At 38.4% G+C, this 25,519-nt stretch overlaps 1 protein-coding gene across 2 annotated transcripts in view; it reads left to right on the top strand.

The window, feature by feature from the left end:
* LOC106055228 (paired box protein Pax-6-like) overlaps nt 1-25,519 on the top strand; it is a 111,370-nt gene that overhangs the window by 52,415 nt on the left and 33,436 nt on the right. For both annotated transcript variants that reach the window (XM_056044551.1, XM_056044552.1), the window contains exons 4-5: nt 11,182-11,312; nt 12,046-12,261. In XM_056044551.1, coding sequence (XP_055900526.1) covers nt 11,182-11,312; nt 12,046-12,261 — 347 coding nt within the window. The remainder of the gene's footprint in view (nt 1-11,181; nt 11,313-12,045; nt 12,262-25,519) is intronic.

Below are 25,519 nucleotides of genomic sequence, written 5' to 3'. Positions count from 1 at the left end.
TTTACATAAATCCGTTTCTCATAGGCATCGTACGAGTCAGTTCAGCAGACTTTTGGATACTTCTGTAATCCAGTAAGCCTCCTGAAACAATAGGAAGTCGCTATTTCAACTTGTCATACAGTTCTCATGCTCTCTCAAACAAATGATCCAGTTTTTCTGAACTATTCTCGTTTACTCTTTGCTGGCATGTAAACTTTGACCCCTACAGTGTATTACGACCTCTAACCCCTTGTTGTTTCGGAAGAACGACAGAACCAATAACACTCTGAACATTAGCAACGCTTGTAATAGATGAACATTGTGCACTAACACACACACACGCACAAACATGAACACTAATCCTCCTCCCTCAGCAATCTCTCTGCTTTCATAACCATCGGTGATGGGAATGGAGAATTCTAATAATTATAAAAAGTTAAGGGCATTAACTCGTATCATTTCAATAAGTAGTCTCCCTTTTTAATGTCGTTTAACTTTTTTTTAACTTGTAATTTTTTTTTGTGAACGAAAAAGGGGGAACAAAATATAAATAATCGTGGCATGGGTTGGGAGGTGGGAGAAGGAGTAGACAAGACGACAGAAATAAGAGAACTTTATTAAATGTAGTCTAAAATGTTTTCACGCGGGTCCAGCCATCTGTGAAATGAGACAAGTAAGTCAACAATCAGCACGGCGCACATGTTTCAAGGCAAACATGGAATCTCGGAGTGTGAGCGATGCCGTGAAAACAAACCAGGGAGCATGTTAATGACGCTGTGCCTATAAACTGGAAGACTGACTTGACGACATTGCCTCTCGATTCCTACGTGAACAGTAGGTTCCTCTCTGTTCGTCAATGTTTGCCCATTTACAGCGCTTGGGAAAGTCTCCTTTTTCATAACATTTTGTACCCTCCCCCCTTAACTCTTTCTCTGCGTAATTATTTACCACATTCTAGTGGAATCAACGTTGGTATCGTCAGTTAGGAGAGAAAGAGTTAATGCCTTTTGTCGTTGACATGACACGTTAAAAAAAAAGAATTCGTAAAAAAAAACCCCTGAGCTTTTGTTTTCTCTAATGAAACACTCAGAAACATCTTGTCCAGTAGCGAGAATAAACAGAGAACATATCTAATGATTTTAAAAAAATGACACTTATATATTTAACTCATTCTCTCCGTAATTATTTACCACATTCTGGTGGAATCAACACTGGTAGCGACAGTTAGGAGAGAAAGAGTTAAACTTTATAATCGAGCTCCATTGCATATTGTGCTGTAGCCACTGTAGTTGTTTTATTTCTTGGTAATATTTCCTCATAAATGTCACTAGAATTGAGTCTTGGAAGCTTGCCTCCGACTGTCTGAACAAACTTCTGTTTGGGAAAGATCCAAGCAGATGTAAATTATTGCATCCCTATTACTTAAGGCTTGTATCCCAAGGCTCGTCGGGTTGGAAGCGAGGCCAAAGGCAGAGCACACCGGGAAAACTCCCCCATATTCTTTCCTTGTATCGTATCAGTCGTGCAGGTGTCCGCTATGAAAGCGGCCCCTTGAGTAACGGTGTGTGGATTATGACATGTTTGTTGGCGCCTTCTCCCATCATCGCCGGTACAATGGACTCGGTCCTAAGGCACCCCAATAAGGGTTCTTATTTGCTTCCGTGTTGCCCTAATCGCCACCTCCTACAACAGTTTCCACCCGAGCGCCACTTTGAGAATCATTGGTGACACAACTTCAAGCGTTAGCCGAAGATCCGTGAATAGTATGCAATGCACGCACATCCATATTTATTATCATTAACTTGAATCATAGAATAAATAATCGCACAAAATTGTAAAGTTATACAGGCATTTTTTACATCCTGCAAACTACTTGATCTAAGAATAGATCTAGAAATATTTAGATATTCACAGTGTAAAAAAAAAATACGTTTATGTGTTGCTTTAGTTTTGTATTTTAATTTAATTGAATTATTTTTCTCTCTGAAAGTCATTTCTTTATTTAACGAATTTCAAATTTTTCTTATTAATAGCTTCCATAAATTTAAGCCTAATTTTAGAATAAATTTGTAGTCTCCATTATTTATAATACAAAAAAAATATTTTAAAAATTCCCTAACAAAATAAAGAAAGCAGCAATACACCGCCTCTCTAAAAGATGCAGATCTATTTTTTAATGTAGGACTGGACCCATGCGTAACTGCAGCACTTATAACCCCCATCTGGCAATTACATGACAGAATGCTGGCCTCGTATGACTATTTATTTACTGATGGCAACACTTTGCTTACAGAAATTGAAACGTCTTCAGAAAGCGGCCAGATTTTTCTGAAATTGTCAGCCTTCCTATGGACATATATATATTTTGTATGTGTCAAAAGAATATTATAGTTTTTAGTATATTATTTTACTTACTTCGGCTCAACATGTAAGCGTTTACGAATTTTGTTTATGTTTTTGTTGCTGTAACATCATAACAGGCAGACCAGAAGACACAGTGTGCAGAGCGTATGTCTTAAAATGTCATAGTTTTACTATCAACACGCAACCTCTCATATTTTCATGGGATATTTACACAGATGATATAAGCCCAAGGGGTCTCAGGTCTCATACCAAAACAAAAATATTTTTACCGAACTCAAACACAAGTTTTCCTTTTTTTTTTTTTTTTGTCGGTCCCTCATTCTAGCTGGTACCATCTTCATCTGTAAGGTTACACGACACGAGGGCAGAGGGCGAGCGAAGGTCGAGGTCTTCAGTTTGAAACTGAACTCAGACTAAGACGAACTTGTGGGAGTGCATTCATTAGTCACAAATGAGCTTCGGCAATAGGTATATATAGTGTAATAACTTAAGGGAGGCAACTCAACGAGACATAGATGTTCATTTACATGGAGACATGACAAACACATAGGACATCTGCCTTGAGCACAGCATCTTCGTTTCGCCTCTAGACTTGGGCGGAAATCGTTCTCTCTTCTCTAATGTCAACATCCTTCCTAGTCTAGTCTCTAATAGTGCGCACCTTCTGCACTATCTTGGATGGCGGTGTGCATGGCAAGGTTATTACAATATATATATGTCCCCATTTCCAGATATATATGTCCCCATTTCCAGATATATATGTCCCCATTTCCAGGATTCGAACCCTGCTCGCTGTTAGTCCCCCGCCGTTCTGCCGGAGAATCATGCTAGGATGTAATAATCTTCAAATCTGAAGGAATATCCAAAACATGTCATGAAAAACTAAAATTACATCGCGGACTTCAGCTAATTGTCTAACTAAATATATAACATTCTAGTGAAATTATATTAGCTGGTCTTGGAGAGGAATTCCACTATTGTGTTCGCTAATGAGTATTCTTACACTACAAAACCAAGATAAAACTATTTACAAATGTATTAAAAGACAAGAAAGCACAAAATTATATTTTCCACATAAAGAAATCAATAAAGAAAAGATGTGAAAAAAAAAAAACGTTCAGAGTTCAGTTGAGTTGATCTCCTGGCACTAAACTTGTCCGCATCAAGTTAGATGGTATGATTAGCTTTTATCTTTCAATCAAACCGCAGTTGAGTTTTTTTTTTTTTTTTTTTTTTGTTTCTTTGTCGGCTTTTTTTTACGACATTCTTCTTGTTCTTGTTTCTAATGAAAAGTAAATTTATGAGCTGGCGGTCCAGATAAAAGAAATGAACGAAAATGTGGTTATTGTGGTTGAATTAATCCGATTAAACTGTCCAACTCTTCTTCCATTTTTTCGGGGACGAAGTTCTTTCAATGTTTCCTTCATATTTTTTTTTTAATTTTGCCACGAAAATAAAAGTAGAGTGTGAAAATGGGTTTACCCGTTCAGCCGACATATTCCTATCAAATATAAAATACTGTGAAAACGGGTTTACCCGATATATTAAAAAGTTTCGTCTTTAATAGAAATACATTTGGGTACTTTTTGCCTATTTTTAGGGCCCCCGGGTTGATGGAGGGACATTAAACATACACTACGGTCTCCGTTGTGATCTTATGAACATTTATGCCACGTTTTATCAAGATTGGTCAAACGGTTTTGCTTTGTATTCGGACCATGCATTTATATATACGTCTTACTTTGTTCTTTATATATTACATACGTTTATGTAACACTGTATTTTAGATTACATCATATCGAGAGTGACGTCATCATTTGGTTACATATATTAATCCATAAGACATATAGAGGCTTCTAATTTGACCTTCACCTCTTCATATTTTGTCATACTGCTGGTCGCCTACACGCCAAACAATTGAAGGCCAAGCATCAGCCCTTGAGAAGAAGCCCTGACAGTCCGACCCCACTATTTAAGTTAAATAAAAAAAAAAAAAGAAAGAGAGAGAGAGAGTACCGGGGGGGGGGAGGGAAGAATTATAAAGGGAATTGGTATGGGTGTGCGAGAGAGAGGGGGGGTGTGTACAGTCCAGAAAGGGAGCAAGTCTAAAGTAATCATGTTGTATGACCAGTGACCATCACGCTAGCACTTTTAATCTCCGCTTCTGTTTGCCCACAAATGCTCTTAGCGGCCTGGGAGCGCTCACTTTGGTGTAATCAGGTTGACAGCGCGTGGTAAGGGAGCGTTCCCCCTGCCCCATCCCCCCCATTATTTCACGTCCGTCACCCCAGTCCCGCCCGTTGGACGGAGTACGTGGTACACTCTGCCTGTTCTCCAAGCGTATCTCCTAAATAGTTTTGTATGCCTTCAAATATAATGTATTCATTTCTCTTTCTCTCTATCTTCCCTCTGTCTCTTTTTTTTTTACTCTCTTATCTTATTATATATGCTTCCCTCCATAAATCTTTGTTATGTACAATAAAAATAGTACCAGACATTATAAGAGAACTAGCGATATGTTAATAACGATACAAATAAAGGAATTTAAAGGAAAAACAGAACACAAACAATGAATCAACAGAGCAGTGTTTCCCAAACTTTTTTCCTTTACGGAACACTTTTCTCTCATTCTGAGTATTTAGCGGAACACTTCTCTCTCATTCTGAGTATTTAGCGGAACACTTTGCTTAAATTTGTTTTAGAGAGATGACTTCAGCTGGTGGCCTACTAGTTAATTATTCCTGTAATTCGTGGAACAACTATTGAGGCATCGCGGAACACTAGGGCTCCGCGGAACACAGTTTAAGAAACACTGCGACAGAAAATGAAAAAAAAAGAAAGATTAACAGAAAGGAAAATAAGAAAAGAGAAAGAACTAAAGTAAGAATGACAAGAATACAGTATGAGAATATAAGAGAGAGACAGAGAGAGAGAGAGAGAGAGAGAGAGAACGAGAGAGCCATTGAGAAAATGAATGCCTGCCTGGTCTTGCAGGATGTCATTTGGACTGTCCCGAGCTCTAGCCCTGGCCTCCAGCCGGAAGTTTCGACTATGACGTAATAATATTCATTTAAGAAGGATCTTATGAAACTTATAAAGCAAATAAGAACAAGAGAAGAAGGGAACTATCGAAATGTAGAATGTAAACAAGGAGCAGATCACTGGGAATAATCTATACCATGAAAATCTCTATCACTGACAAATATTTAATCTTCAGATTTCTGTAATTTACTTTATGTCTTCGAAACACCAAACTATTCACACATCCTTCCAATTTTAACCTGTTTCTGGTTTCAAGCAAATGACTGTCGTGTGCTAAGTTCATGAATGGAGTCGGAATAGAGCAGAAGAAGGGGCGGGTGTGCTTGGTGTGAAGATGGAGCCATTTCGCCAATTGACGACAAGTGGCCGTCCACAGATTTTCCACAACTGCAGCGAACGCAAAGTAAACACTAGCGGACGACCATTTTCCCGCGGTCCCTTCACCAGACCGCTATGTTTGCACATCCAGAGACGAACATGTCTGTTAATCCGCAATTTAAAAAAAGAAAAGAAAGTCTGGCGCGCGCAAACACACACACACACACTCACTTAACGCAGAAGTAGAACCACGTGATTTAGTGGCGGTAACCATCCATTGAAATGCTATGTTTGTTTCTTTTCTTGGTTGTGCGCACTGAAGCAGACGGTGTGTCAACACATCTACTTGGCTCGTCTGTTTTCAGCAACACATCCGGAAGTCGATGTGCTAGTTGGCGCGAATGTAAATACGCGACTCGTTCAAATAAATACACAGCTCTTTATTATGATTACACATTCGTCACCTGACTGAGTTGCGCATTCAATTAACTGGCGAAGATAGCGTCTTCGTATTTTTGTTCCCCGTTTAATACGAAATCATAAAGATTAGGCAGAAATGTGTCCTACATCGTTTAAAATGAGATAGCGTTACGAAAAAAAGAAAAAGTCGAATTGTGATGTTCATGAAGCCAAAATGTGAGATTATATTTCGTTGTGGCTTTTTTTAAAAAACAGTATGTTTCCCGCCGTTCCACATCACTGGTTGGCTTCCAGGTCATGTGGTATGCGATGGTCCCGGGTTCGAAACCTGTCCGCCGCCATCCCTTGCTGTCCTGCTGGAGGTTTGGGCTAGGATGTAATAGTCTTCAATTCTGAAGAAACATCTTAAATATATTAGAAAAAAGGTGAATACAACTATTCCGTTTCCCCAGCTGACTTTTCTTATGCAGATGTTAAAACTTGTCATAGATGTGGTCATCTCCCCCTGATCTTACCCTCACAAATGTATATGGTTTCAAGAATTTAACTTTCTTAGAGGATATGGTTCTATGCCAGCAAAGGGATTTATATACAGTTAATATAAAAGTAAAGTTTCCCTTTCAGACCTTGCGATCTATGTGGCAGATGATGTAAAGGTCATCTGATTCTGTGGCGAACAGTTAACGAGGATGTCATGTGGCCAGCACAACGACCAACCGCCTTTACTTTCCCCCAACTTATGTCAGTTGGCTGGACTCATGGGCGCCCAAAGATTCCGAAATTAAAAATTAAGGTTTTTACCAGGATTCGAACCCGAAACAGTTAATATCGTCAAATATGGTCAAATAGTACAGTGGTGACCAACCTTTTTCGTCCAGGACGGGGGTGGGGTGGGGTGGGATCATATAAATTTCCAACACGCATGTCGCAGGCACCTCCGCCTGAAAAAATCGTAGAATTCAATGGAACCAATCCGCGTGGCTTCATTATTCAGTGTAAGGAGAATTGTCTTGTTTCGTGCCAGGTTTGGCCTAAAGGCATCACTGATCGGCTGGAAGCCCCCCCCCCCAAAAAATTGACCATATTGGCTATGGTGTGAATTCGCTCGTTCAATGACCAACAGTGACGCAAAGTATTGCAAAGAACAAATTGTTTTAGAAAAATTTCCTTGCACTCGTAACTTAGGGCAGGTACTCACCCTTTCAAGCTTTGAGATTTCAAGGTGAAGGTTTTTCTGTGGCCGACGGTTTACGAAGATGTTATGTGGCCAGCACAACGGCCAATCACCCTTACTTCGCCAACGTAAGTCATTGACCTATTAAAGTTTTAGGTGTCAAGAAAATCCCGAAGATCAAAACTCAACTCTTCACCGGCAGTCGAACTTGAGACCCCCGGTTTGAAATCCGAGAGCTTGACAACTCAACCACCATACCCACTCGTATATTATATATATATATAAATATATATGTATATATAGTACTTGTATAATTTTGTAAGAAGTTCATCACGAGATTAAATAAACGTTCATGAACAGTCCAGCTATGTTCAGACCATGAGTCAAAAGCCCAGCTTAAGAGGTATCAATTTATCATCCTCCCAAGACCCCCCGCTCTCCATAGTAAATCATCGCTTCTCGTCTTTTTTTTTATCATCTTCGTTCATTCACTACATCTTTCTGTCCATCTGCCAACCATAAAACAATGTTCCAGACAGCTCTCCAACATTGTAGAACATCCAGACAGATAAAATCCCTCACTAGACCTCGAGACTGACCCCCCTCCATTTACGGCCCTTGTGTTTTGCCCTCCCGACTCACGCGCATCAAAAAAAAAGGTCGCTCACCCCTCCCGCACGTGGGAGCTCTTCGAGGAGCTTTTCAAACCAAGCTGACCTTGGGGCTTTTTTTTTTTCGTCGTTACCCTCTTCAGTTTGGATGGTCCGACTGTCCTGCAAAAGGCGCCCCCCCCCCCCTCTCCAGAACACTCAACACTCCACCCTTGCTTGCCATCAACCAAGAGCGCTTTATTAGGGCGACTCTCTATTGTCTTTGGCGTTTTGCTGCTAAGCCGGGTTCCACTTCGGACATTTAGACTGTTGATGGCCCCCTCTGTCATGGCCATTCCATTGAACTGTTTTTTTTCATCAATTGGTGACACCGCAAACGCCACAGCCTTGAATCGGGAGTAATCCTCCCCTGTCATTTAGCCCATTCACTTACACACAGACTGGAAAGTGAAAGTAGAAAGAAAATATGAAACATTGGATCATATTTTTCTCCGTGGTTCATGCGGAATCTAGGTCAATATGAATCATGAACAAATATGGCGGTTTTATGCACAGTTAAGCTCCTTTTTTGACGTATAAATTATGAGGCTAGAAATTTAGCAATCAAAAGTTAAATCCATGAGTCTATTAGCAAGGATCGTTTTAGAAACTATTAGGTGTATGTTTATCTTATGACAAATGTTGTAGTATGGCTCTTATGTAGCTCCAAATAGTTAATTCAATCTCCCATGTGGACTCACGTATAATATCAAATCACTTATACATTTTAAAATTGAAGCTAGATATCATTGTGTTAAATAAATAAATGAAACTTAACTTAATTCGTCAATAATAGTGTTATTCAATAACAATTTGATCAGAAATTATTATAGGATTTTCTAATCAGCTTTAAATTTATCTACACTAGTCCCACGTTACTAAAGAAACTTTTCAGGTGTCATTAGTTATACATCTTCTTTTAGTTTTAACCACGCTGTCCAGTTTATGAATAATCAATTTCAACATTGATTGTTTTAAAACATAATAACAGCTCGATTCATGCTATTACATAATTCTGAAAGTTCTATAGACATACAATAAACCAACAGGAACGTTCAATTACAAACCAAACCAAAGGACATTAGACATAGGCCTTAATCATGTACAGAAACACACATTTAAATGTGCATTCAGAGTATCTTTTTTTGTGCGACATTCCAATTACCAACTTTGAAACTTGGGGATTCTGAACGTTTCCTTTCGTGTGCACCGTATCTCATCTCGTATTGTCTTAGAAGAAGTTTCTATTGAATAGAAGATAATTACTTCCTACTCGTATCCGCGAGTCAGTCTAGTCTTACATTTTAATTAGAGACAAACTCTACGAAGTCATTTTAGAATTCTTTTATTGCTTGACTATCTGATTTTTTAAATCTAATCAATGCAGTATATTTAGGGCAAATGTGACTAAAAATTAACAACAAATATAAATAAAGAAAATAAATAAATAAAAACATGTGTCAATGTTTAAATATTTGTATGCTTAAAATCAGCATTATACATTTCTTCTTTAGAGTTAATGTAAACGTTTATGTTTGTGTTTTAAATCACAATTGACATCAACCCATATCAATACTAATGTTAATATCTTACATAAGAATGGTCAGAATATAAGTCGTTGATAACGTACAACTTTGCTACAAAAACCGTCTCTTGATTGTAGGAAACACCTTCTGTCATTGAGCCCCATCAGAAGAGTGCCGTGGATCCGCCTTAGTTTCCTGCTGTCATCTAGAGGAAATGAAATCATACTCTCTCTGCACGAAAAAAAAAAAAAGGTTTTCAAGAAGTCATTTGGCTCTGAAGAGACTTGCTAAAACGCCTATCACCCATGAGATGTCTTGGAATTGTGTACATTAAATATTTCCATAATCTTTTTTGTCACCATGTGGGCAGCATCTTATTTAAATTGTAACGGTTTCGACTGTTCATTTAAATTTACAGTTTTATAATGTCCATTACAGTTAAGAAGTTTCTAGACGTCAAAAAAATCCCGAAATTCAAAATCCCAATATTCTTCTAGATTTAAACTCGGAACCCTTCAGTTTTGTAAGCCAAGCTCTTTGCCTCTCAGCCCTACCAACGTTCTTAACATTTTCCAATTCAGATTTATTCGTCATGACGTATGGATCTCATTAAACTTTAAGGATTTTACGAAACTAAACCATGTACAAATTAGATCTAGTCATTTTGTAAACAATCTTCAAAGTTAATGCCAATCTCCAGAAAGTCATTAGTGTACAAAACTCATGGCCCTCCTAAAGCACAAATCAGCCCCTACTAGAGTCACACTAAGATGTGGTCACGTGAGATACCGTGAAGAGCTAGGCCCACTTAGAAAGTTCCCGACTTGGTCACACCAGCGCCGGAGACGTTTCTCCGGAAGATATCTGCCAGAGATGCAAGTTCGGCCGGAAGTGATCCCTGTGTTCAATCTGCGATGCGGAAAGTGATGAGGCGCGCTTTTTCAGACAAGATGATGAGTAGAGTCCCTTGGCTGTGACCTAGTTCTGAGCTGGAGACAAATTAAAACCAAACTTAAAATTCTCATTGCCAGGTTAACAATGACATAAAAAAGAATTAAAGGCTAAAGTTAAAATATATGAAATAGATATAAACAATTAGGTTTATTAGACTTCTATGTAAAATTACCAAAGACTGAATACTTATTGAATTTTGAAAATATAAAAAGTTGTATACTCGATATTCATATTTTTAAATAAATCAAATACTTATAAAAGTGTCTTAAGATAGTTCATTTTTTTAAATATTTTTGGAGGGATTGAAGTCTATAAGTTCATTATACATAATAATCGAAATCCTTTGATTATCTTGCACATTATGACATGCATGTGTACTTAAAATATACTTCCATCTTAGCTGAGGGTGTAAAATTCTAGAGACTTATTACATTAGCTTAATTATCTTTTTTGTTTTTGCTGTTCGGACGCCGTAAACTTCTGTTGATTGAAATAAACATGTTGACCTCTTGAAATGAACACTATTGACACGCTATATAATTGGATTTCAATGATAAAATCACAAAAGTAGACTTAATATAAAGCTTGAAACTTCTTGACCGGCTACGTTTATTGTCTTCCTTTGTTGGCCTATATAAATATCTTCCATTACATAGCTTTTCTAATTGACAGGGAACAATCTTCTACTGGAAGGAACCATGCAAGGTAATACACTCTAGCTGTTATAATATGTTAGTCTTGTTTCTTCCTACAGGTCATAGCGGAGTTAACCAATTGGGCGGTGTTTTTGTTAACGGCAGGCCATTGCCAGACTCCACGCGGCAGAGAATCGTGGAACTAGCCCACAGCGGTGCCAGGCCGTGCGATATATCACGGATCTTACAGGTAAGATATTTGGTCGATGTGCACAATTAATTCGGAGCAAGCCCTCACAATTCTGATACGATTTAGTCTAGAAGAAATTAAAACGTGACAAATGATCTTAGACCTGAAAGGATATTTTCTTTGAGTCCATGGTCCATGGTGGCCTGTAGATATCACATGACCTACGCTGGAGATCCTATACACTGCTATACAGGATGTTCATATCTTAATTAATTACAGTAATTTACTGTTTGTTTGAATTTTGGTTAAGATTTGTACATTCTTTAAACAAAAAAAAAAATAGTCAAAGAAGAGAAAGCGATATTAAGAAATGTAAGGGAACATGAAAAGAAACCATGCCGAAGAAGCTCCACTTAAAAGATCACTTTTGCCAACTAAAATTTAAATAAATAAAATAATAATAATAATTTATGCTACAATGACCTAGACATTCGATTCTTCTCTTTGAAAAGATCATATTTATATGATACTTAAAATTCAGAGCTTATCAAAACTTCCGTACTTTGCAGACGACGGATACACTGTGTACTCCAGTTAGGGAAATCCCTCACATTAAAGCAAAAGTAACCTTGACCCTAAAATAAAGTTTTTTGGCGTTCTAGGATTGTAGTAGAGCAATAGATTCATTTTCCTTTTTTTTTATGCTAAAATAACATGAATACTTTTTTTTTAGGTCATTTGCATTAAATCATTTCGAAAAATGCATAATTATGTTTTATTTTATCGTGTGTAGGTATCCAACGGATGTGTCAGCAAAATCCTGGGGCGCTACTACGAAACAGGGAGTATCCGACCCCGAGCTATTGGAGGGTCCAAGCCAAGGGTGGCCACCAACGACGTGGTGGGCCGGATAGCCCACTACAAGCGGGAGTGCCCGAGCATTTTCGCCTGGGAGATACGGGACAGGTTGTTGAGTGAAGGCATCTGTAACCAGGAGAATATTCCAAGTGTAAGTACCGGAAGCTTTGTCTGCGCCTGCCAGAGAGTCTGTCCTCGTTCCGATTAGCTATTTGCACAAAGATAATCTAAAATTTTCTGTGTTTTTATTATGTTGGAGGGTTCTAGTTAGTCCAATACTTGAATCAGGCACCCTTTTTCCTTTATAGTGGAGTTTTAGGGCCTATGTCTTGTTCGGGCATCTCGATGGAGTATGCGACTTTGAAGGAGATTTTCCACAAGGACACATTTCACACGTCATAGTCTAAAAAACAAAAGTAGATTATCAGAGGGTAGTTAGTGAAATAGACATCTGTCAGCCTCTCTCTTTCTCACACACTCTATCTCACATACTCTCTCACACTCTCTCACTCTCACTCTCTCACTTTCAATCACTCTCTCTCTCTTTCTCTCTCTCTCATTCACTCTCTTTTCTTTCTCGCTTTTTTTTATATTATCTCTTCCTGTTGTACATCTATTTTTTTTTCCTCTCTCTTTTCTTTTGTTGTAGCCAATTATCTTTATCTTTGTTGTTGTTGTTGTTGTTGTTAATGTTCTTCTTGTTGTACTTCATGTTTCCCTACAAAAACGTTTTTGCTCTTTGTTTTGCTCTCTTTCTCTGTCGATGTAACTTACAGAGACCAATGGAGATATTGGATATTGAATATAAAGGATAAATACAATAATGATGTTTATTCTATGAGTACGTACTTTGTAATAACATTCTATGCATGTCAAACATCGACTCTTCTTTCCAATAACAAACATTTAAGTACACTATATAAATAATGTATACTCCAGGACATGTACATGTAACCTTTTGATGTCACTATAATTCGTACTCAGTGCTTCAAGGAAATTGATTTCAATATAACTCAAGTGCTGATTGGTCATTAAAAATAAGGGAGTTAACTGAATCTGTTTTCTAGAGATAACTCTGTTAGCAATGTCTTCGCCTAGGCCGGATGAAGATATCAACAACTGGACGAAAACGAACGCGCATCAAAAACGAATTAGACCGTCTTCGCTGAGCCTATCATTAATGGTCATTGTTTGCGGCTCGTCCATTGCAGTGGACGCTGGTCAATCGCGTCATCCCGGGGAGATGCGTCTCATTAGTGAGGTTTGGACAGAAGGGGCAGACAAAGACGTCTAAATTGGTGATAGCTTGATAAAGAAAGCTGAAGATTGAATGAAGCGCTGGCTTTAAATCTCAAGTTTCTTCCTAAACTTTTCTTTGACTGTAGTATTGATTCATTGCTTATGATTGAGGGCGATGCTGCACTTAATAGCACTGAATCATAATTGCGACAAATGTAGACAAAAAAGCAGCCGATACGTAGTTCCGGTTGTTAATCTAAGCGACAAAATCACCCAAATATTATTTCTTAAATATAGCGCCATTTACAAAGGAAATGGGCCAATTGTAAGCAGTTCAATATGAAAGATTATAATTTGATAAGGATATCTGCTGGTATTACAAATTGATGACAATATTTTGTTTGTTCCTATATTTCTTTAGTTTTTATCGACTTGCAATCAAAAGTAAACTTTCGGTCAGAGTGTTACAAGGTCATTTGTCGTCATCGAGAAGTACATAGAAGTTTAATTCATAAAGCGCTGGTTGTTAGTGCGTGAATGTTGTTCGTATTTGCATCTATATTGAGTAACGCTGAGGTGGTCAATTGTAGTCAAACTGAATTTCCATTTGAATGAACCAATAAAAAGTATCTTATCTTATCTTATTTTATAAAGTAAGTTAGGTTTTTTTGTTGTTTATGTAACGGAAAGTGCATTAAATACAGTCAAAGCGTCAGAGTTTTGGGGTGAAAGAGGGCATAACTAATAATAAAAATTCAGGCCCTTTTATAGTATCCCAAATCGTGTCTATATGTTAGCTTTCTAAACATAAAAGGCACGAAGGCTAAGTGGTAAAACATTTGACTTTCAACCTGAAATCCCGGGTTCGAATCCTGATGAAGACTGGTATTTTTACTTTCAGGATCATTAGGGCGCCTCTGAGTCAACCCAACTCCAATAAGTACGTGACATATGTCGGGGAAAAGTAAAGGTGGTTGGCCGTTTTGCTGGTCTCAAGACACCCTCGTTAACCGTTGACCAGGGAAACAGATGACCTTTACTTCATCTGCCCTATAGATCGTAAGGTCTGAAAGGGAAACTTTTAAAATTTAAATATAATATATATAATACAATGTTTCTTCTTTGTTATCGAAAGATAGCCGAATGGGAACATTCTCTAATGTAAACACAATGTCATCCAAAAATGTAAATATCTTGAAATAAATCCAAATCCCACTTTTAAAGTTCTTGTAAATTAAAGATGTTATACTGAGAGGACGTTCTTTCATTTTTAAAAAGGGGGGGGGGGCTGGATTCTAACGTCTTAGTATAACAAAAAGTGAAATCTCAGTCAGGTGTAGTATCTTGTTGAGTGAAGACCGTGGGTTCGAATCTTTTATAAAGATATATTTAAGGACCTTCTAAATCTAACAGATTCTTTCGTGGAAAGTTGAAGACCTGTTTCACGCTGTGCTAACTACACAGAACCTTAGTTAACCCTTAAAGTGCTGATCTTTTTTACAATGAGTGCATACAAAATGGAATTACAATGCTAGTGTTTAGAGGCTTAGCTACCACACGCATCTAAAGGGTTAACTAAAGAACTAGTTACTTTGAAAACTTCTCATACGTTTTTAAACCACAAATTTTCAAATTGAATCTATCTTGAATATTTTCTGTGTCTTACGGACCTTTTCTTTGTTAAAAAATAACGTTCAACACAGATCTAGTTCTAAAAACCCATGAAAGAAAGTTATTTTTTATCCCTTGGTGCCTTAACAGGGAAATCCAAAATTCTTCTCTCCCTCCCCCCTTCTTTTTTTTTTTTAATTGATTACTAGCCATTCGCGTGCAACACCTTGTACTTTGTTATATACATTCTGTCATCGTAATTACCTGAGCTTATATTCGCTGCAGATGTGATAGACATCTGCTAGGTGGCGCTGTTATTAAAAGTCAAAGATGTAATACTTGAGACGTTTTGTCAGAAGTTCCATGAAATCGCCTTGGCTGTGACCACTTAAAACAAAAACAAAAACGGGAAAAAAATCCTCTTGTAATCCTAAGTTCTGTCCAGCTCCGGTGAAAGATGTGGCCACTAGGAGGGAGCTAAATGCCTTCATTACGCCTTCCGCCCCCCTCCCCCAATTAGTCCAAAAGCTGTGGCGTCGGATTCCACTGATAGCGCCTCACTCCCCAATCTCCGTAATGAGTGATGATTGTGTTAGGAAGACTTAAACAAGAAAATTGAATGCTCGGAGTAATGATTGGAGTGGGGGGGGGGGGGGAGGAGGAACCTCTTTATTATGAAAGAGTGTTTGGGAGGGTGGCGGGGGTATTTCGGGAGGAGAGAACTACACTGGTTTAATTGTCCTCCCTTTCCGCCCGTTCGAATAGTACGTCACATTACTGTGAGCACTTGAAAAGGGGAGGAGGGGAGGGGAGGTTTGATTGCATCTGCTTGACAGATTTCTGGCGATACCAAGCCTAGTGAATTGAATCAAGTAAAGTGAAGCGAACACCCTTCCTAATTCAACAGCAGCATAATTAATAACTAGACAGTGGGTGACAGCACTTTCAGGGGCAGGTTAAGGCGATAACATTTGCATCCTTTTACTCGGCTGAGATAACAGCGTGACGTTGCTACGCAAACAAAATAAAACTATCAACACCATCAGAGGCCAAAGCAAAGGCAATGTACCATGCTTCAGTATTTCTCCATAAACAGGCGCGGTGGCTGAGCGGTAAAGTGCTTGTCTCCGAACCGGGGATCCCACGTTCGAATCCCGGTGAAGACTGGGATTTTTTAAATTTCGGGATCCTTGTGAGCCTCTGAATCCACCCAGATGTAATGGGTACCTGACATTAGTCGGGGAAAAGTAAAGGCGGTTGGTCGTTTCGCTGGCCACATGACACTCTCGTTAACCGTAGGTCGCAGAAACAGATGACCTTTACATCATCTGCCCTAAAGACTACAAAGTCTGAAAGGGGAACTTTACTTTATATCTCCATAAACAAAATAATCAAATCACAACAAATTACTTTCTGATTATATTTTCTCCACTCGGAATAGAAAAAAAAAAAGAAAACAATATATTCGAATACTTTAAAAACCAGAATCTTTCACTGGTTCTTCCACTCATAATACTCAGAAACACACATAAACAAATAAACAACAAAAACATTTTAGATACTTTAAAAAAAAAAGACAATAGCTCCTACATACAACTTATAGAGCGATGGTTTTTCTATTAATAACTAATGAATGTTAAATTAAAAATCAATGGAACATTTTTTTTAAACCGATGTTGGAACAAGACCTAGGTCTAGTTCTCTACCCAAATTTAATTTAATTTTGTTGTTTTTTTACTTGCAAAATGATAATGGTCCAACTAGAGTTTTCCCCGTGTGGCCAACGAACTAGCAGTTCTTTTCTCAGCTATATACATCAACTGTTATATTTCTAGTTTTTGTTGATCCGCGTCTAGGTACCACCCTCCCTCCATGAAGTTATGGCTTGAATAGAGGTGTTGTAAAAGCGAGCACAAAATGCAACAGTTTTCATTTAACATAACTTTAACTATTGTCTAAGTTCTACAAGAGCTCAGACTGCCCTAGGATGGGCGTATCTTGGGGGCCCCTGCAGGCATGTTCCGCGACATGTTCGTCCTACGAAAGCTCAGACTGCCCGAGGATGGGCGTGTCTTGGGGGCCCCTGCAGGCATGTTCCGCGACATGTTCGTCCTACAAGAGCTCAGACTGCCCGAGGATGGGCGTGTCTTGGGGGCCCCTGCAGGCATGTTCCGCGACATATTCGTCCTACGAAGGCTCAGACTGCCCGAGGATGGGCGTGTCTTGGGGGCCCCTGCAGGCATGTAGTGAGGACAAATATGATTTCAAAGAACATTTACAAGTAGTATTGTCTTCTTTTTGTTTTGTCTACTTCGAAGCTTGGCTGAATAGATTCTAAATATTTCTCTTTTTCTTGTTGAATGTTTCAATTGCTCAACTGTCATGTCTTCAAACTGTAGCGTGTCGTTTAATGGTTAAGAAGTAGATCTACCTACCATGGGGATAATAACAACCTTGAAATCATCTTCTTACCTCAATAGTTGATTTCACTTCCCCCTCCCCGAGCGAGTTTTCCAGAAGACTGGCTCCCTGATCCAGATCTCATATATCTAAGGACACTAAGGAGGGGAACCTTTGTGGTAACTTATCACTCACTACCTGGCATGGGTTCAAACCCGCTGGGTCGTATCTGTTGTCTGAAAGAGGTTTTCTTTTTATCACTAAGCTTATGTCAACTCAATTTGTCTGTCTGGTAAAAAAGTTCGGATGAAGCTGAAATTTGTACACAATTATTTCTTGTACCCGACAACACAAGAGTCATTAATAATAATAATAATAATAATAATAATAATAAAAGTAGTTAATTAAATATTTTAATCACTTATTTTGTTTGGCATCTCAAACAAGGGAAAGAAATAGTACTTGACTGAAATAATGGTATAAGCTGAATGTTATGAATGTTATAAATAAATGTTATGCCGAATTTTCAGGGGCTTTAGTGTCTAGAATGATGAGTTACTGTTTATGGCTTCAGTTGACAAGGATATTGAAGACATCTTTGAAGCGTATGGTCAGTTTATTTTCGGTTCACTAATAATGATTAAATCACATCTCACTTCCGAGAGTGCATTTGTCCTGTTTGAATGTTTTACAATGTCTAATACACATCCCAAAAGTTTTTGAATAACAGTATAATGTCAATTGTGATATAATAGCGTTAAAAAAAAACAACACTTTTGTATAGCACAATTTGCATGCTAAGCGTTTGCTCAGTGTGTTCAGGTCCCATCTATTTTGTGAACTCGTGGTTTCCGTGCTGCCTTTGGTGCCCAGCGAGCAGAACTCAGCGCAAGTCAGGATTCGAACTCTTCTCCCTTTGATAGAATGGGGAAGTGGGAGAAATAGCGCGAGACATAACGTTTACAAAATGTGTACCAGATAGACATAGCTAATAAATAATTAGCTTCCTATTTACAGTGTATCCAAATGTATTCTATGTAAAATTGTAGGCCAGTGTATAGTCATATTGCTGGACAATATGTACTGATGTTAATGTATATGTTATTGGACACTAATCTATAGAACTGATTTACAATTTGGATTATAGTTTTTTGAAGATAAATGTATCAATTCCATGGTTTGCATTAAAACTACAGACGAATACCGGAATCATAACTATTGTAGTTTGTATCTTGAAAGCTATTTGCAAAGTATTAGAACTTCTGTTGCAAATATTTATACCACTAATATCGGATTCTACCCATCAGGGGCACAATTATTCTTCATCTCGCATCACCTCCCCTTGATTTAACAATAGCGTCTGACGTTTTACCCTTTAAAAAATCGTCCTAAGCGTTAATGAGTTTTAAGTTGACCTTTTACCGGAAGTTAACGGACCTCAACATGGGCCCTTACTGTGAGCTGCCCATCCATGGTCAGATTCGCAGCCTCTAAAACAGTGGGGGGCCCTGGACTTCATTTATACAAATAAAAGAATAGGGAGTCCATATTTTTTGGCTTTTGGAAAATCTCATTTTTAAAATCAGGATGTAAAAAAATGAACTTGCGGTAAGAATTTAAAAAAAAAAAAAGGGGGGGGGGATCATTCGGTTTGGGTTTGGGGTTAAAAGATTGCTGAATTAGATCTAGATTTGCTTTAGTTGCTAGCATCTCAGTGCCTTTATTAAACACAATCTTTAGAACTCGTGTTGGGAGGGAGTGGGGGGGAGGTGTTTATAAATCTGTTACTTCTTCATAACACTTTCATGTTTTAAGTTGATCTTAAAGAGAGAAAGAACGGTGGGTGAAGAGAGAGAGAGAGAGAAAGAGAACTAAGTCAACCGTGAATAAGAATAACCAAAAAAAAAAAAATCTTTAGTTCAGAAATCGTCGTCGGTCTCCGAAGACTGCTCAGCGGGGCATCCGCAGTGGCGGATCTAAACAAGAAGTAGCGAAAAGAAAAGATCAAAACCCCGCGAACTGCGACAGGGAGAGATAGTCGCGGGAAGAGATTAAAAAAAGAAGGGGTGGGGGAGGGGGCATTCAGCGTATTTAAAGAGCGCTGGGAATTAGCGTTAATCGTACGCACCCCGCTCTCCTACGCAGCGTAACTTTGAATGCGGAATAAAGTAAGAGATTTTTCTTGTTTCCGATTCTCCACCCCCCCTCCTTTTTTTTTCGTGAATGCACCCGTTATTAGTAGCAATGACGGCAAGGATTTTGGTCAAAACCTGAGCGATAACCGTAGTCAAAGATTAGGCTTAGGTGAAAAGTAGAACGACAAAATGTTAGGGTACTGCAAGAGAGTGAGGGAGACAGATAGAGAGAGAGAGAAATGGGAAGAGAAATAGAGAGAGGGAAATTAACAGTTGAGAAACAGAGTGGGATAAAGGAAAGAAAGAAATAAATGAAAGAAGAGTGATAGAGAAACAGTTTGGGAAGTTATGAATACCGAAATGAACCTCTATAATGAGAGAGATGGAGAGTGAGACCAGGGAGGTAGTTAGTCAGAGGAGGACAGAGAGGAACAGCAAGACTGAGAAACTGGAGTTTAATACAAATCAGACAACTTTGAACCACACTATTAAAACCATGGAACTGTACCTATGATAAAAAACCTATGGAATGTGGTTATGAAAATAAACTTGTTGAAACAAATTTATATAAGTAAACTTAAGCAACTAGTAAACTCTGACAAGGAAAACAAAACACAATAAACAAGCACTTTTACAAGTTACAGTCACTTGACTGACTTGAGTGCACTGAGTGCAAAAACCCTAACCACCATGTTAATCAAACAACATTGTCATTGTGTCAAGAGACGTTCTATCTTATACAATTGATCTTATAAATTACAGACGTTACTTTAAACTAGAAGATATATACTTCTTAAGTTATTAATTGTAAGGTGAACTCAATACTTTTAGTGTTTTACTCTCTCTCTCTCTCTCTCTCGCTCTCTCTGTCATGCACACACACAGACACAGACACGCACAGAGACACACACATACACAGATACCAACACACAAACAAACACACACACGCTAATCCAGGGTTTCCCAAACCGAGTTAGACAGAACCCCAGTGTTCCGCGAAGCCTGAATAGGTGTTCAACAAACTAGGTCATCACGTGAATTAATCTAAAAACAAACAAACAATAAGCAAAGCGTTCCGCTAAATACTCCACGTATAGGAAGTGTTGCGTTCAGAAACAAGTTTGGGAAACTCTGCGCTAATCGATTCATTACTAAGTTATGATCCGTAGTCCTGATGTCGCTCGTCTAATTGATTTGGTTTCATTTTCAACCAGCCTGCACCACGAGAGTCAGTTGTTTTTTTTATGTAGTGACTTCTCTTTCTTATAGAAAATAAATATCCACTATCTCTTGAGACAGAATGCACCATAGATATAGGTCCTTCTTGGTATAGAGAAAGTATATTATCACTTCGTAGCGTCTTCACTCTAATTAGTCTCCCATGTCTCTCTAGGACTAGTGAGTCTTGTCGATGTCTTCTCTGTCTTCCTATTACAGTCTGTAGAGCCCTCTATACTGATGTATATTTCCAACATTCCATTCAGTCAGCTTTAACACCCTTTGCGTGATAAGATCAATCAATATTTTAACAATGTATGTGACAATATTATGTTACACATTACAATCAGAGAAAGCATTGCGATATAATGAATCTTTTGTCAGATTATTGATAGTTGCCAGTCGAAAACAGTTCCGCCTTAATCAACCCTCCCCCGCCCACACCATCTACTTTATCTCACAAAACCTTGAATGCAATATCGATGTTGCAAAGGGCGCTTGTTATCGTACGTTCTAAAATGTTTCAGTCGGGAGGAGCGCCCAGTGACATAAAGGCGCCGGGTGATTTTTTTCCCCCTTTTCGTCAGGGCTTACTCGTGCAGCGTACCTTCGCCCACATCAAATTACCCCCTGCTTCTAAAACTCCAAAAAGAAGAAAAATAAAAAAGGGGGGCGCCCATTTCTTCAATAGTGGTTATAATAGAGATCTCTCTATGATGGGTCGTTTTTTTTTTATACAGCAAGGAGGCGAACAGATCGCGCCACTCCCGCGTGGCTAGGAACGGCAAAATGGATATACAGCCCTTTTCGCCGAGGGAGAATGTTGTATTGAATATCCCTCCCCCTCTTCTCAAGACCCTTTTACACTTTACAGTATTGCCTTGGTAAATCTGAATAGGCTAGAAATGTCGCAGCGTTAACATGGCAGGAGCAGATAAAAATTGGCCCCCGACAGATGGTTAAAGAGTTTTTCACCCCACCCCAAGGCCCAAAAGCTCATTTCTAATAACCCCCTTTCTTACCAATACCTTTTAAAGAAAACAAAATATCTTGGCTCCGATAAAGTTGTCATAACTTTGTTTGTTTTGTTTTTGCTTTTAATTGTCAATTAAGTATTAGCAGTGTAAGAGTAAAGTTAAATACACAAATTTGTTCGTCCTGTAATACGGTGCACTGGGATGCGAATTATATGATATGAACAAATGTAAGCCTTTATTTGACTATGCACATAAAACCAGAAATACATCGTTAGTGAATAGATAGATAGATAGATAGATAGATAGATAGATAGATAGATAGATAGATAGATAGATAGATAGATAGATAGATAGATAGATAGATAGATAGATAGATAGATAGACAGACAGACACGATATATATATATATATAGATAGATAGATAGATAGAAAGATAGATAGCTGCCTGGTCGTGCGGTTTGCGCGCTGGACTGTCGTTCGGATTTATCGACGGTCGAGGGTTCAAACCCTGCCCGCTCCCATCCCCTGTCGTCCTGCGGGAGGTTTGGACTAGGCAGTAAACTATCTTCAACTCTGAAGGAACATCCGAAATATGTAAAAACAAACAAAACATACATACATACATACATACATACATACATAGGCCTAGATAGATAGATAGATAGATAGATAGATAGATAGATAGATAGATAGATAAATACAATATTTGTCTGTAAGTCTATCTCTCTCTAATACAATATTTGTCTGTAAGTCTATCTCTCTCTAATACAATATTTGTCTGTAAGTCTATCTCTCTCTAATACAATATTTGTCTGTAAGTCTATCTCTCTCTAATACAATATTTGTCTGTAAGTCTATCTCTCTCTAATACAATATTTGTCTGTAAGTCTATCTGTCTCTAATACAATATGTATCTGTAAGTCTATCTGTCTCTTTCTCTCGCCTATATTATTTATAAAATCTTGTTTGCAGTGAGAGCTCCTTGCCTTCTTTGATTAATCAGATTTTCCCCAGGTCTTAACGCCGGCATGTATTCATTCCCCCCCCCCCTCTTTCTGGCCAACCCATTTTTTTTCAATGAGGTCACAGAGTTAAGGCCCTTTGCTTACGTGCATTAGTATCTAATTAATTAAATAAAGAAGAAAAATATAAAGAAAGAATATAAAAGGGGGGGGGGAGGAGAACTGAGTGGCCAGCCATAAGTGGACGGCGACCTTCTTTATAAATCTATCAATGCCACCCCTCCCTTTACCTCCATGCAATATGAAGGCGCCCGCACCAAGAGGGTGTCGATATGTTTTATTCCGCTTTTCATCCTTAGTGACCATCATCTTTATTAGATCCCCGCCTTCCCTTACGATGACTGTGTAGAACATGATGGTAGAACCTCTGAGCGCTCGTGATTCATTCTAGTGACTGGTCAAGATTTCATGCATACTGTGGACACTGTAATAATAAGTGTCAAGGTCAATGTCAGGGTTATTTTAATTGTATAAACAATATGTTTTACTATGATACACTCGCGAAACAACAGTAATCTCCCCATAGTACTAAAAATAACTACGGGTGTTTAAAAAAAAGGGTCTTTGGTTCTTTCTAGTATGTAAGAGAAGGGGAGCGGTGGCTGAGTGGTCACGGGTTTGAATCCTGTTGATGGCTTGAATTTTTCGTTTCGGTATGTTTGGGCGCCTCTGTGTCCACCCAGCACTATTGGGGACCTGACCTCAGTTGTGGCAAAAATAAAGGAGGTGGGTCGTTGAGCTGCACACATGACACCCTCGGTGACCGTTGGCCACAGGAAAGATGAACTTTACATCATGTGCCCTATAGATCGCAAGGTCTGAAAAGGGAACAACTAACACAACATATATGTAATGTATATATTACGAGCCGACCCGCGGCGTAGCATACCCCCCCCTTTTTTTTTTCAGAGCCTCACTCTCTGTCACCGTGAAGGTTTCGCGGGGTAACTCTAGTCCGACTAGCAGAAATAAAAAAGTTTATCTTTCCAGGATTTTTTCATCATGGTGTCCCGTGGTTGGACGACGAAGAGAATTATATATAGAGATAAACAAGGGAAGACAATAAATGAGAACAGTCAATGTTTCAAGCTTCATATTAAATCTACTTTCATGAATCTATTTTTGAATCTACGCTATATTGAGTGTTTATAAAGATACCGCGGCGTCCTTTCGAGATCTGATCATCAGATCTAACTTCTGCACGGATCTCGTTGATACGTACATTCAGATTCAAATATATACACCAATGTGCTCTATACATATAAGATTCGGAATACATGTCAGCTATAAAGCTAGTACTATAACACACGTTTAAACATTTCTTCAAATAACTAAATATTGAGATATATTCTTCTGTCATATTTTTCCGTTTAAAAAAATGTACCAAGATTCCGACCATTACAAAGTTAGAATATTATGTGGGTCAGTGTTGTAGTCAATGCTGGCTAGAGCTACGCGAAGACTTAGAGCCACTTCTTTTTAATTTAGAAATCGATTCGGCGATTAATTTTCCCAATCAGAAGAAAGAGTAAGCCGATTATCTCTACGAGAGTCCAGCCACCTCTCTCTCTGTCTCTCTCTCTCTCTCTGTCTCACTCTTTCTTTTCTCTGGCAATATCCTCATCTTCAACATCTAGTTGACCCACACACACACTAAGATTTAACGCTTTTGCGATCATTAATTTTGTTTTTGTTGACCTTGACGTGACTCCTTTAAATGTTTTTTGTTAACATTTTTCCTACTTTCTTATTTAGCAAACATCTTTGTCTAGAGTTGAGGAAAGCGGGGGGGGGGGGGGGGGGGGAGGCGGGATAGCGAAACAATATCCTGAATATTTCTCGTTCGCTTATATTTCGATGCCAGTGTATTACAGTGAATAGAAAGAACTACTTACAATAGTAAAAACAAAGTTAGAAACTAAACGTCGACCTAAGTCTAAAGAACATTTGAAAGACATCAAGAGACCCAAACAATGACAGACTGACATTCTAGCATTGTAGAATTGATTTACTGATTAACGTAAGGTATGTTTCGAATTATAAATAAATAAGTAAAATATCTGATTGGGGCTCGTGAAATGACTGCAGAGCAACGTGAGGAGAGGTTGTTTTTTTTGCCTGAGTTCAATGTGAAACACCGATTGTTGCTGTTATGGTTGTTGCTGTTATGATTGTTGCTGTTATGATTGTTGCTGTTATGGTTTTACCGACTTTAGTGGTGAGAACATGTATGACTCCATCTCGTAGATCATTACTTCTTACTGGTCTAGAACCTTGTCCAAGATGAACTCTTCTTGGCTAAAGAGCAGGACCAGGAAGGATGATTCCTCTCACAAAGCTCTAGATGTCCTGTACGACGTAGTGTTTTTAAGCTCTCATATAAATCTAAGACATCCCCCCCCAGATGTCCCCACTTAGCTCATGTAAATGGAGGTACTCAACAATGTTCTTGTCACATACATCACAGGTAAAGGTAGCGCAAGTCTGGCTGTAAAGTCTTTTCTGTTTGTCTTATAGTCTATCCTTGTCAACTGAGGACGATATCGATCTCTTCAACACTGAGTTGATTCTCTATCGTTAATTTGTTGCTCCACACAGATCCAAACCGATGTAGTCGTATTACATTCTGAATGTAGAGCTTTAAATAAACTTGAACTGACTTCGTTTTAAAACAAACTTGGATATCATTTTTATTTTCAAATATACACAACTTTCAACTTCAATTCTAGATGTTTGTAGAAACACAATATAAAAAAGGATAATTTAAACAAGATATAACTCACAAAAAATACACGCCAATCTGTCAC

This window comes from Biomphalaria glabrata, chromosome 10 (assembly GCF_947242115.1).
Source record: "Biomphalaria glabrata chromosome 10, xgBioGlab47.1, whole genome shotgun sequence".
NCBI lineage: Eukaryota > Metazoa > Mollusca > Gastropoda > Planorbidae > Biomphalaria > Biomphalaria glabrata.
The sequence above is the reverse complement of the archived record's forward strand: the minus strand, read 5'-3'. Positions and strand labels throughout refer to the sequence as shown.